The sequence below is a fragment of the Nerophis lumbriciformis genome, linkage group LG21, assembly GCF_033978685.3.
Source record: "Nerophis lumbriciformis linkage group LG21, RoL_Nlum_v2.1, whole genome shotgun sequence".
Classification (NCBI taxonomy): Eukaryota; Metazoa; Chordata; class Actinopteri; order Syngnathiformes; family Syngnathidae; genus Nerophis; species Nerophis lumbriciformis.
This window is the reverse complement of record NC_084568.2, coordinates 25846739-25861009: the sequence shown is the minus strand read 5'-3', so window position 1 is coordinate 25861009 and position 14271 is coordinate 25846739. Positions and strand designations below refer to the sequence as shown.

Here is a 14271-nt window from a genome sequence, read left to right as displayed (position 1 = left end):
GTTTGCTATAAAAGACAAGGTAAAAAAAAAACACCATAAAATATAAAACAAGAAATATAAATCGACAGACTTGAAGTTGGTCTAGAGATTTAAATGTTGAATGGAAAATAAATATGAGTTATTTAAAAAAATAAATTATAATCACATTTTATTCCAGATCCCAGGGAGCAAACTAGAAAAAATATATACCGTATTTTTCGGACTATATGTCGCAGTGCGACTATAAGTCGCAGTGCGACTTATACTCAGGAGCGACTTATGTGTGAAGTTATTAATACATTACCGTAAAATATCAAATAATATTATTTAGCTCATTCACGTAAGAGACTAGACGTATAAGATTTCATGGGATTTAGCGATTAGGAGTGACAGATTGTTTGGTAAACGTATAGCATGTTCTAGATGTTATAGTTATTTGAATGACTCTTACCATAATATGTTACGTTAACATACCAGGCACGTTCTCAGTTGGTTATTTATGCGTCATATAACAAACACTTATTCAGCCTGTTGTTCACTATTCTTTAGTTATTTTAAATTGCTTTTCAAATGTCTATTCTTGGTGTTGGGTTTTATCAAATAAATGTCCCCAAAAAATGTGACTTATACTCCAGTGCGACTTATATGTTTTTTTTCTTCTTTATTATGCATATTCGGCCGGTGCGACATACACTCCGGAGCGATTTATACTTCGAAAAATACGGTATATATATATATAAAAATATATATATATATATTGTATTGGTTTTGAAAATGAAAAATATAAAAAATGCCCCTGCACGCTATTAATTGGAAAAATGTTGGACACCCCTTTAGTGGTGTATACTGACTGGTCACTACGTGTCAGTAAAGTCACATTGATGCGCTCAAGCATGTGTATATATTCCATCCATCCATCTTCTACCGCTTGTCCCTTTCAGGGTTGCAAGGGGTGCTGGATATTCCAAGATAATAACATATATTTGTAGAAGGAATTATTTAAAAAAAAAAGGTGAGCAAAGATCTGATTTGCAACTTCTTCCACTAAAAAAAGTTTGTGAGAATCTTGCTCTGGTGCAGCACCAGAAGACTTAGAACTTGACTAAATAGCGAAAGTAACAACATTTCCGTATGTGAAACTGCGGAGGGGTCATTACCCTTGCAAAATAGGGAGCAGTACGTCTCTCTTTGTGACAGCCGTAATGTGAAAGTAGGCACTTAAAGGGGAACTGCAGTTTCTTTAGAATGTTGTTTATCATTCACAATCCATATGTAAGACAAGAACACGTCCTTTTTTTTTTTTTTTTTTTTTTTTGCATTCTTACTCGTAAATAAATGTTAGCAAAAGTCAGCTAACAATGGAACCCATGGGAGGTCCTCTATTCCGCCTACAAAGCTCTCTAAAAACATGCAAAAGCCTCCATTATTGTTTTATATAAATGCTGTAAGTAAAAAATGAATGTAGTAACTTTCATAATAAAATGTAATATTTACATATTTTGCTCATTTAAGCAGAATGGCGGTATTAATTTTACAGACGCATCACATTTGCTTAACCCTTCAACGACAAACACTAAGAATTGTGTAGCAGTATTGCTGAGTGCTGAACAAGAAATACAAACTACGAACATAATAAAACAATCACTTTCTGTACAATGTCTGATCTCACTGGGATGCCTACTGATGAGATGTTTATATCTTCCCATTTAGATGAAGAATTAATCATAATCCTAACGATGGGTTAGAAGTGCCACAAATGAGCGACTTTTCGTGTCTTTCTTGCCATCTCCGGGTCAAAGTTGAATGTCAAAGTTGACCAACCACTCAGTTTACGGCCACATCCTTCTACTATCCAGGTGAGAGGCATAATTTATCATCTAGAATTAACTTCTACTAACTCAGAGGTGCTGCAGCATTTAGTATGTCAATATAGCAGCATAAGATAGTTAGCTCTCTGTTATCACAGCGCTGTTTGTTTGTCTGCGTAAACGCTTGTAATCATATCGCTAATACTTGATTAATATTCAGGTCATGAGATGTAAATAGAGTATTGTTGGTGGGTTTTTTGGGGGGAGGGCTTTATGGGAGGAATAGTGTACTCCAATTAGCTGCATTGTTAGCCACCTCGTATTTGCTGATACAAACCCCGTTTCCATATGAGTTGGGAAATTGTGTTAGATGTAAATATAAACGGAATACAATGATTTGCAAATCCTTTTCAACCCATATTCAATTGAATGCACTACAAAGACAAGATATTTGATGTTCAAACTCATAAACTTTTTTTTTTTTTTGCAAATATAAATTAACATAGAATTTCATGGCTGCAACACGTGCCAAAGTAGTTGGTAAAGGGCATGTTCACCACTGTGTTACATGGCCTTTTCTTTTAACAACACTCAGTAAACGTTTGGGAACTGAGGAGACACATTTTTTAAGCTTCTCAGGTGGAATTCTTTCCCATTCTTGCTTAATGTACAGCTTAAGTTGTTCAACAGTCCGGGGGTCTCCGTTGTGGTATTTTAGGCTTCATAATGTGCCACACATTTTCAATGGTAGACAGGTCTGGACTATAGGCAGGCCAGTCTAGTACCCGCACTCTTTTACTATGAAGCCACATTGATGTAACACGTGGCTTGGAATTGTCTTGCTGAAATAAGCAGGGGCGTCCATGGTAACGTTGCTTGGATGGCAACATATGTTGCTCCAAAACCTGTATGTACCTTTCAGCATTAATGGCGCCTTCACAGATGTGTAAATTACCCATGTCTTGGGCATTAATACACCCCCATACCATCACAGATGCTGGCTTTTCAATTTTGCGCCTATAACAATCCGGATGGTTCTTTTCCTCTTTGGTCCGGAGGACACGACGTCCACAGTTTCCAAAAACAATTTGAAATGTGGACTCGTCAGACCACAGAACACTTTTCCACTTTGCATCAGTCCATCTTAGATGAGCTCAGGCCCAGCGAAGCCGACGGCGTTTCTGGATGTTGTTGATAAACGGTTTTTGCCCTGCATAGGAGAGTTTTAACTTGCACTTACTGATGTAGCGACCAACTGTAGTTACTGACAGTGGTTTTCTGAAGTGTTCCTGAGCCCATGTGGTGATATCCTTTACACACTGATGTCGCTTGTTGATGCAGTACAGCCTGAGGGATCGAAGGTCACAGGCTTAGCTGCTTACGTGCAGTGATTTTTCCAGATTCTCTGAACCCTTTGATGATATTACGGACCGTAGATGGTGAAATCCCTAAATTCCTTGCAATAGCTGGTTGAGAAAGGTTTTTCTTAAACTGTTCAACAATTTGCTCACGCATTTGTTGACAAAGTGGTGACCCCCGCCCCATCCTTGTTTGTGAATGACTAAGCATTTCAAGGAATCTACTTTTATACCCAATCATGGCACCCACCTGTTCCCAATTTGCCTGTTCACCTGTGGGATGTTCCAAATAAGTGTTTGATGAGAATTCCTCAACTTTATCAGTATTTATTGCCACCTTTCCCAACTTCTCTGTCACGTGTTGCTGGCATCAAATTCTAAAGTTAATGATTATTTGCAAAAAAAAATGTTTATCAGTTTGAACATCAAATATGTTGTCTTTGTAGCATATTCAACTGAATATGGGTTGCAAATGATTTGCAAATCATTGTATTCCGTTTATATTTACATCCAACACAATTTCTCAACTCATATGGAAACGGGGTTTGTATTACAAAGGGATTGTGAATCAGCAAATTTCCCCCCAAAAAGTGCAGTTCCCCTTTAACTTGCCCTCCTTCCACTGAGGGGACAGGGGGGTTCAATATCAGACATCTCCAATTAGAGTCTTCGACTATTTGAAGACAGACCTAGTATGCGATATATGACATTTACTAAAGGCGACCTGCACTTTTTGGAGCATTTTGGTTATTGTCATAATTATTATAACAGACATGGCGACAAATGTTTTTAAAAAACCCCAAAAAAAAACACTTTTCATAACTTCCCAACTTGTAAATAAAAGTCTGCTTACAGCAGAGCCAATGTGAGGTACTCTAAATTTGCCAATAAAACCCAATAAAAAAACGTCCCAAAAAAGCCAACAAAGCTCTATTTACAATTTGTGACTTTAATATTAACCTAGTATTAGTGATATTGTTATCATAAACGCTAACGCAGACAAACTATTCATAGCGGCGCCGTGGTCGCAAGCTTGTGAATAAAGTGACTAATAAGCTGCTTCCTCGTTTTCTTGCTAGTCAAACTTTATTATAAATCATAAATTAGGACTGGGCGGTAATATAGTTAATACTGGTATATTTTAGAAAGCGGTATGTATTTGAGATCATATTTTTGATGTGCCTTTGTTACGCCGTTTGCTCTTTTCTGCGCCTGAAAGGCGAAGCACAGGGCATCCTCTTTGGCTCACCCCCGCCCCCACCGCTTGTCTGATGATAACGTGCATCAAAGTTAAAAAAAAAAAAAAAATGTCAACTTGTCAATGTCAATGTTAAATGCCAACTTCTCGACTCCCGAGTTATGCAATGCTTTGGAAAGCGACTGCATTTGGCGATTGGTGAGTTACGACAGCTTTATTTACACTTACACAAATTTGCTTTAGAACCTATAGCTCTCCTTGTAGCGATTTTCACTAATCTCCTCTGCTAATGTTGTTCACTACTGTTAGCGACATAACACAGAAGCTAACGATAGCTACTCTCTGCTGCTCGCTCGGTGTGTCACATGTCTAACTCCAACTCTTTTTAAAAGTGCCTCTTCCCATAGCCCATGCAGACTAAGATACTGTAGTGTAGCGGCTGGGTGGCTGAAAAGTAGTTTGAAACTTAACAGCCAGCGGCTTTCACTGCAGTGAGCAAGTAAAAGCTCCATTTGTCCGCGCACGTGTGAGGCTAACATTGATGAACAACTGAACGAAAAATGCTTCGACATAGTTAACGGCTAACTAATTATGTTTTGAGAATAAACAACACGTTACGTAACTGCTTACAACAAAAATAATCTGAGTACGCTCAACACTGGTTATCTAGCCGTAAAACACTAAGGCAACGTTTTTATAAGATACCGGCATATACCGTATACCAGTATTTGGACTAACAATACAGCGATAACAGTTTTGATCCGTATCGCCCAGCTCTATCATAAATCATACCTCTCACTTTGATAGTAGAAGGATGAGGACGTATTCTGGCAAGTTGGTACACTTTGACATCCAATGTATACCCGGAAATGGAGAGAACGACACAAAAAGACGCTTGGTTCCACCCCCCGTTTCTTCACAAAGATTATTAGTCATTCTTCATCTAAATATGAATATATGAACATCTATCAGACTGCATCCTAATGACAGCTGACTTTGTACACTAAGTGATGTTTTATTATGTTTGTTGGCTCTAATGAAGTCTGCAATGAGCAGTAATCAGTGATTCTAAAAAAGTGAATATTACTATAATGTGCCTACTAACAGCATGCATATAAAACCTTATTGGAGATGTCTGAATGTTTTTTTAAGGGCGACTCCTATAGGCTCAATTGTAAGCAGACTTTTGATAGCATTTATTAACTATTTAGAATGCATTAAAAAAAACAACCAAAAAAACATGTTTTTCACAAGGATTGTGAACGATAGGCAAAATTCCACAAACAAGTGCAGTTCCCCTTTAAGTGCAGAGTTACAGTGTATATGTCAAAAGTGGATAAAGTGCACAATAGTGCTTCTTGGAGACAGGCGTGGACAAACAATGCGTTAGCATTAAAGCTAAAGACACACACTAAAGCACTATCAACATGTCTAAATTTCAGCATCAAGAAGACATTTTGGACAATACAATCTTGTGTGACTTCTTAGACTTGCTTAACATTGCTGAAAAATACTGTAATATGGAACCTTTAAGTCCATGCGAAATAATATTTTGTTGTGAGCCAAAAGGTGCTTCAGTCGTATAGGGTGTGCATATTCATGCGCACTGGCGGTGCAAGACAATTGCCCAGGGCAGCAGTTTCTAGGAGGTGCATTTAAAAAAAAAAGAAGTTTTAAAGCGTTTACTATAACCATCAAAAATGTCACCTCACACATTTGTAGGTTTTAAACATTTGTAGATAGAGTGTGGTGCCATTTTAAAGGTCTGTGTGCTCACATCTTCCCATCTTCTCCTATACACAATACACAACTAAACAATTGATTGACAAAATGTTCCGCTGCTTGATGATTCCTTGTCAACTGTTTCCCTTTTTCCATCCAGTAAGGACTGTGGTTTTAGTCTATGAGGTTGACTTACCTCGCTTTGTCCATGTTTCACTCAAGTCCTTCCTGACTATGTGCAGGAGTTCACTATATGCTTTGTTCTTTTGCAGATGTTCGCATGAATGTGGAGTGGAGAGTAGCGTAAATGCTGACTTGTATGTCTCTTGAGTTTTTACAGAAGTGCCGGGCTAAGCAGAGTGGGGGATGCTGGCGTGTGGTCAAGAGGTAACAATCTCTCTCGCCGGGCGCCTCCATCCCTTCGATGTCTCAACAGCTGGAAGATATTCTGCGGCAAACAAACGGGTAGAAGGATTTAAAAAGTCTTTATTGTCGCCATGCTCAGGTGTAGTAACAACATGTAGCTTGGTTGATTAAAATAACATTGTAAATAGTGAAGTGAATTAAAAAACTCGTATTATGTTTTGCATATGGTGAATGTTTATATTCATCTGAGAGAAGGCAAACCACCAATAGGTAAGTATATCAGTTTGGGCACATAATAACATAGGGCCCTTTAGTATTGACATTTGTGTGTGGATTGGATTAGTTTTCGCGGAAGAAAAGGCAATAAAATTGGACCTTGGTATGCAAAGATGATGGCCCTATCCGTGAGAAGAGACTACATGTGTGGCTTAATGCCAGCATCTAAGATACGACCTGCATCTGTTGTCTTTCCAGACACTTGCACACAAACATCTCATTTTATGGTCAAGGTGTGCTGTCCTGACTTAGCACACACCCACAGACAGGAAGGAGGAATATAAAACTGATGGTTTGGCTACTCCAAGTTAGGAGTGCCTAATTTTTTGACCTGACCTCCACCAAAAACTGCAGTCCTGTATAATGACGCTCGCTTGTAATAAAGGAACTTTTGATTCAGTAAAGCGTCTCCGACGTTTCTTTTGATTCAGCCACACTGTTCTGTCCGGACGAGGATGACAAGACCAGAAATACACATCAATAGCACCCGACAATTAGTGCCTTTAGAATTTGTTGTGGTCTAAATAGGGCTGAATTGACAGTAGCTTTTTTGGAAAGTTGCACAAAAGTTGCAATATTTTGCGGTTTATTTTGTTTCAATAACATTAAATCAATTCCTGATTTTATGAATTTGTTATCAATGTTTGCAACTTGCTCACTGTAACATTTTTCTAAGCAAAACATATAACAAGAACCACTACCGGCTAGCTTATGTTACCATTAGTGGTTCAACAGAACACACTTGTTTGACAATTGTCTATATTTTTCACAATCACAAAGTTTATGTAATACATTTTTTTACCGGCCCGAATAAAACAATTGGTGTTTACGCCGGTCACTCACTTGGTGTCGTCAACATGTGCACACATACAAAACCAGTCCAGGCAAGGAACAATCTGGCGCTGGCTGGTCTCCGTGATCCTGTTGGCGTGTGGTTGCCGGTCGCAATTTTTCGATCGCTTTGATTTGATCGAGTGGTGCTGGCTGTCTTTGGGTATTGCTGCTGTTTCTGCTGCCGTTTGTTTGTGGTGTGGGCGCCCGTGGCTGCTAGGTCCGGTGGCTGATGTTGTGACTGGTGGCAGCGCGCACACGTGGTGGTTGTCGTGGCTGACTAACTTGCCGGCTTCATACTCGTTTGTTGTCGTGTTGGTTGGCTTGTCGGGTGTGGGCCTGGGATGCCCTTGTCCCTGGGTGACGGGGGTGCGCGGCCTGACCTGTGGGAGGGGATCGGCTGGTTCTCAGTGGGCAGTGGGTGCCGGGACTTGATCCCGCCGGCCTGTGTATGGATTTGTTGTTGTATATATATATATATATATATATATATATATATATATATATATATGAGTGTGTGTGTGTGTGTGTGTGCGCGCCTCAGGCTACTGCATCCGGGCTGCGTGTCTGGAGCTCCTGGGTCCCACCGTCCATCCCTTCCGGGTGCCCGTCTTGGTTGGGGCCTGCTGGGTCTAGTCCCCGCGTCTATTGTGGTAGCCTGGTGCTGCATGGTATTCTGAGGTGCTGCAAGTCGGCCAGCTGCTGGGGTAGTGACCTTGTGTGTCAGCATATCTTTGATCTTCTTTTAATTTTTTATTTATTTATTATTATTCAATTATTATTTGTTTATTTATTTTTATTATATATATATTTTTTTAAATATATTTTATAATTTTTAAAAATTTATTTTTCCCCTCCCTCAGGGCGGTTGCTGGTTGTTCCATCTCCATCATTGGGGTACCTGTGGGTGTTGTGCGTGATTCCCGTGGCCCCGTGCTGGGCGGTCCTGCGGCGGCCGAAATGGGTGGGGTGACCTGGGGCGGGCCGCGCCGTGCTCTCCGGGGGTGGGGGGATGGGCTCGTGGGGGCCCGGTTGCTAGTGGGGCAGGGGCGGTTTTCCCGTCTGGTTGCGGGGAGTCCCTGGGCCCCCCAGGCGGGGCGTCCCACATTTCTGCCCGTGTGGGGTAGGTCTCTTGCTGTCTTGAGGGTTGGCTTCCCCCTGCTTCTCCCGTGCCTTGTGCTCTACAGGGCGCGTCTGTCTGCGGCCTGCTGCTGGCTCTTCCGGGCGGACGGTGGGGTTTCTGTCGTTAGCCGGCCTGGCTGCGTGGGGCCGGTGGTCCCTGGTTCCCTAGGCGCCACACCTGCTGTTTGTGGGCTCTCTGGGTGACTGGGGCTGTACTCTGGCTCCCACACACTCTGGGAGTCAAATATATTGTACATACAAATACACATATCAGAATCAGAATCAGAATCGTTTTATTGCCATTGTTTGAGAACGGGTTCACAAACTAGGAATTTTTCTTGGTGCAATCGTGCAACATAAAACACATATAACACAGATTTGGTAATACGAGCTGTAACTGAGCTATCAGATCTTGTTATAGACTTAGAAGGAATTCTAGGGAGCTACTGTTAGGAGTTATTGTTCATGTGCCTGATGGCCGAGGGGAAAAAAACTGTTCAGGTGGCGGGAGGTGTGGGTCTGGATGGACCGTAGTCTCCTGCCTGAGGGGAGAGGGGAGAATAGTGTGTGTCCAGGGTGAGAAGAGTCAGCTGTGATCCGCCCCACACGCCTCCTGGTCCTGGAGGAGAACAAGTCCAGGAGAGATGGGAGCTTGCAGCCAATCACCTTCTCAGCAGCACGTACGATGCGCTGCAGGCGATGCTTATCCTGGACTGTGGCGCCGAGGAACCACACGGTGATGGAGGAGGTCAGGATGGACTCGATGATGGCTGAGTAAAACTGCACCAGCATCTCGGTCGGCACCTTAAGTTTCCTCAGCTGCCGCAGGAAGTACATCCTCTTCTGGGCCTTCTTGATGAGGGAGCTGATGGAGACGGGGGTGGAAGAGTCAATCAGGGTGAGGGGGGATGGTGGGGCTGTGACTTTCCTGAAGTCCATGATCATCTCCACTGTTTTCAGGGCGCCAGCCGGCCCACTTCTCTCCTGTAGGCGGACTCATCGCCATCCGAGATGAGCCCGATGAGGGTAGTGTCATCCGCAAACTTGAGCAGTTTTACGGACTGGTGACTGGAGGTGCAGCAGTTTGTGTACAGGGAGAAGAGCCAGGGGGAGAGTACACAGCCCTGAAGAGTACCAGTGTTCGTGGTTCGACTGTCCGAGACAATCTTCCCCAGCCGCACGTGCTGTCTTCGGTCTGTCAGGAAGTCATTGATCCAACTGCAGAGGGAGTCGGGCACGCTGAGCTGGTAGAGCTTGTCTCGTAGCAGTCCAGGGAGGATGGTGTTGAAGGCAGAGCTGAAGTCCACAAACAGGATCCTAGCGTAGGTTCCTGGGGAGTCCAGATGCTCTAGGATGAAGTGGAGGGCCAGGTTCACTGCATCATCCACAGACCTGTTGGCTCTGTAGGCGAACTGCAGTGGGTCCAGGAGGGGGGCGGTGATGTCCTTGAGGTGGGACAGGACCAAGCGCTCAAAGGACTTCATGACCACAGACGTCAGTGCAATCGGCCTGCAGTCATTAAGTCCTGTGATCCGTGCTTTCTTGGGGACAGGGACAATGGTGGAGGTCTTAAAGCAGGACGGCACACGGCATAGCTCCAGAGAGTTGTTAAAAATGTCAGTGAAGACAGGAGCCAGCTAATCCGCACTGTGTCTGAGAGTGGAGGGGGAGACACCATCCGGCCCAGGGGCCTTCCACGTATTCAGCTTCAAGAACTGCCGGCGTACATCCTCCTCTTGGATGGAGAGGGCCTTTACAGTCCTGTGATGTCCTTGGAGTCCTTTGAGTCCTTTAATGAAGTGCTGGCGTTGGTGGGGAGGGTGATGGTGGGGGAAGCAGAGCTTTGATGAGCTGGAGGCCGTTCATGACGACAGTATACTCACATACACACCGTTATTCATACATACTTAGGTACCTACGCTCCCACATACATACCCAAATACAGTACATACCTACGTACTCAAAGTTCATACATCCACACGCACATTCACTGTACAAACATACATATACACATACTGTATATATACAGTCACTGTACAAACATACATATACACATACTGTACATATACAAGTACATATACATACATACACTCATGCACATAATCATGTTTCATCAAACATATATTAACGTTGTTGCCCTAGGGCAGGGGTTGGCAACCTTTACCAGTCAAAGAGCCATTTTGACCAGTTTCACAAATTAAAGAAAACAATGGGAGCCACAAAAATCTTTTGAAATTTAAAATGAAATAACACTGCATACAAAGTTTTTTTTTTGCTTTGTGCTATGTATAATCCAAGGGTCTCAGACACGCGGCCCACACCTTAATATAAAATTTGAATGTCAGTGCGCCCGCGAGTTTTATATGAGTGGAGTTTGACAGCGTCATAATTGTCAATCCTCCCAATTTTTCCCGGCATACTACGTATTTCAGGGTAGCTATTCTCTCAAGCGTGCCGTGATGGTACAGCATTTAGCACCCACCACAACCAGCGTGCCGGCCCAGCAACACGTTGTATGGGACTTCTGCTTGCTCACGAAAGTGACAACAAGGCGTACTTGGTCAACAACCACACAGGTTACACTGACGGTGGCGGTATAAAAAACTTCAACACTCTTACTAATAATGCGCCACACTGTGAACCCACACCAGACAAGAATGACAAACACATTTCGGGAGAACATCTGCACCGTAACACAACATAAACACAACAGAACAAATACCCAGAATCCCATGCAGCCCTAACTCTTCCGGGCTACATTATACACCCCCGCTACCAAACCCCGCCCACCTCAACCGACGCACGGAGGGGGGGCGTCAAATACAATATAAAGTTAGCACCCTCTAGCATCTGTGTAAATGTTGCAAACAGCCCCTTTAAGATAGTGTAAGGCCGCCAAAAAATATATGTTTCAAAGCTCTGGTTTGTATGCGCCACAGCGGTGCTCAGTTGTGATACACTTTTCCACCACTTGTGGCAGTAATGACAATATCCATCCATCCATCCATTTCCTACCGCAACAAACAAAATAAGTCTGGAGTTAAAGTCATAGAGAAGTTTTTTAAGCGCAACAATTATGACCAAACTGGTGAAGCTGTATTTTAATTTGCACAGTTCAGTTAAGAAACATATACATTATCATTTATTATTGATTTATTCAGAATGTATTTATTTTAGCACTGCACAATTGTATGTAAATCTATTTTTGTTAATCAGTTTTTATGAGTCCCTTCTCATGCAATATATTTGTTTGTATTTATTTTTGTAATCAGCCTGACCTAAGCCTTAATCAACAAATGCTTTCATATTATTTGACAAGATATAATCAGATATAATTATTATTAAGATAACTAATTTAGTGTTAATATTTGAGTGGGCCCCAGGCGCCTCTGTAGTTAAAAAGTTGGGCCCCGAGGTAAAAAAAAATTAAGAACTCCTGTCTTTAGAGTTCCTTGTAACCTTAACCATAAAAAACAGGATTTCAACAGAAATCGGAATACCAATACTGTATTGACATTTTATACCACACAGATTTAAAACTAGACACTGGATGTCAGTAAAAGCAGCACATTGGTAAATGACTGTACTGTTTTAATTCATCATAACTAATAATGGTAATAATTGATTATACTAAAATTTCAGAACGAAACCCCACCATTTTTGTTGGTAAATGAGAGATGAGAGATTATCATCACACGTCAACATCTCCAACGTGAAAATGTTGCCTCTTTAATTGGTCAGCATTGCAAATGAGAATCTTTTCCCTAATGCCTTACCCTGAATAAATATGTTAAGACAGGTAAACAAAGACGTAAATACTTATATACTACATCACCCAGAATGTAGACAGGAACAGGAAGTATGTCTGAGCTACGTGAGAGGACGGCAATTACGTTGGCTAAGCAGTAAAACGTTGATACATTGTTACACATTATTGTTCCTGTTTCATCTGCACAAACAACAATCATACATTTTGATTAGACGGTTGACGTTTGTGTTCGAGCGCTAAGCAGAGATCAATTAAATTGGGGAAAATAGCATTGTTTTCCATAGACTCATATACAGTATTTGTGGGGGGCCGCCGCAATTAAAATTGTACCGCCACAAAACGATTTTGCTCCAATTTTTTTAATTTTGTCTCACTTTGGTGTGTTCGCTCTTTCACAAACATAAATAGGACTGTGTCCTTCTCGTGCAGTAAAGGGCATCGTAACCTACAAAAATGCAGAGCTTTACCTTGCCGCACATGCCGTCGTTGGAGCAGTTCCTGTTGTTTTGGTCTGTGGCCTCCTCCTCCACCTGTGGACAACTATAAATTTTAGTGGAGCAGGTTATTTTTTAACTACAGTATGATGACTCCCTTTTCAATTAGCTCACCATGGCTCCTTTCCCTTGTCCATTGACAAAAACAGATACTGTTTGTAGAACCTGTATTTCAGCCACTGTTCCAAGTGAGACAAACTGATACTAGGGAATTAAGGATATCTCGGTTTAGGCCTCGGAGCCGATTCGATTTCCAGTCCCGATCCGATTATGTGAAAGTAGATTATAAAACATAAAATATTTTTAGAAAGCTTATTGCAGTGATTCTGAAACTGTAGTGGTACATGGGCTCCACCTAGAGGTACGCCAAATTATCACTTAATTGAACATTCAAACACAGTTTTACTGTCCAAACTGTGTGTAATGTTACATGGCCAAACTATGAAATATACTTGTTAGATAAAACCTCTACCTTGTTTTTAATGAATATTTTAGGCTTACTACGCTACTGTATTTTAATGTTGGTCATTATGGTGGTAGCCAAGTGTTTTCTGAGGTGGTACTTAATTAAAAAAAAAGTGAAAAAAGTTAGAGAAACACCGGCTGGCGTACTGTATTTAATTTAGAATTTGCTTGTAATGTGAATCAGATTGTGTATTAAATTTGTGGTATTGAATGCAACATACAATATTTTTTTTTAACAAAATCAAGTAACTTGTGCACAATAACTAAAAAAAGCAAAAGCTACTCTTGGCTTGGGATGGATATCGTTTACATTTGAATCGATAATGTATAATGAAAAGGTACCAATTTTCAGTACTTTTGTGTGTGTGTTTTTGATGATAAAATCTAATTTCTTTATTGCACCATTTAAAAATGAGCGGATTATCGTAACTGCTGTCCAGTTATCTTGTTTTATTATCACCATGTTATAATTTGCAAGCATAGCAATAAGTTGCAATTACAGTTGCAACTCCAAGACGTTTTATGGCAGTGGTGGATAAATTGATGCTGGGTTTTTTTTGTCTTTGTTGCGCCCTAAAAAGTGGTATTACTGTTCTATTGTACTATTCTATTGATTACACACCAGTTTAATTTTAACGTTCATCTTAGTTAAAGTTGCCATTAACACATTTGGAGGTGTTAAAACCGCCATGCAAAATCGCTAATGCTAATCAGTAGAGTTTAAATGGCAACGTCAATTATTATTAGCATCAAGGTAGCGCATTTTTGGAAAAGATGAGCTTTAGTTTACTTACGTTTGAGCGTTTTTTGAGTCTATTTCTTTGTTGGCGTTGGAAATTGCAACATTACCTAGAGGTAGTTTGGCTTGGTCTGCTCGAGTGAT

The 14271-nt window shown here is 41.3% G+C and overlaps 1 protein-coding gene across 5 annotated transcripts in view; it reads right to left on the bottom strand.

Moving 5' to 3' along the window:
* Nucleotides 1-2207: 2207 nt before the first annotated feature.
* The window catches only part of snx27b (sorting nexin 27b), a 59290-nt gene continuing 47226 nt past the window's right edge, over nt 2208-14271 (bottom strand). Inside the window, exons 12-13 of one of the 5 annotated variants that reach the window (XM_072915583.1) lie at nt 12911-12959; nt 2208-6513 (exon numbers count right to left, since the gene is read on the bottom strand). In XM_072915583.1, coding sequence (XP_072771684.1) covers nt 6446-6513; nt 12911-12959 — 117 coding nt within the window. In that variant the 3' untranslated portion in view covers nt 2208-6445. Of the gene's footprint in view, nt 6514-10292; nt 10463-12896; nt 12960-14271 lie in introns of those variants that run through there. The other 4 variants (XM_061982544.2, XR_009817585.2, XM_061982543.1 and 1 more) reach the window with 4 other exon arrangements.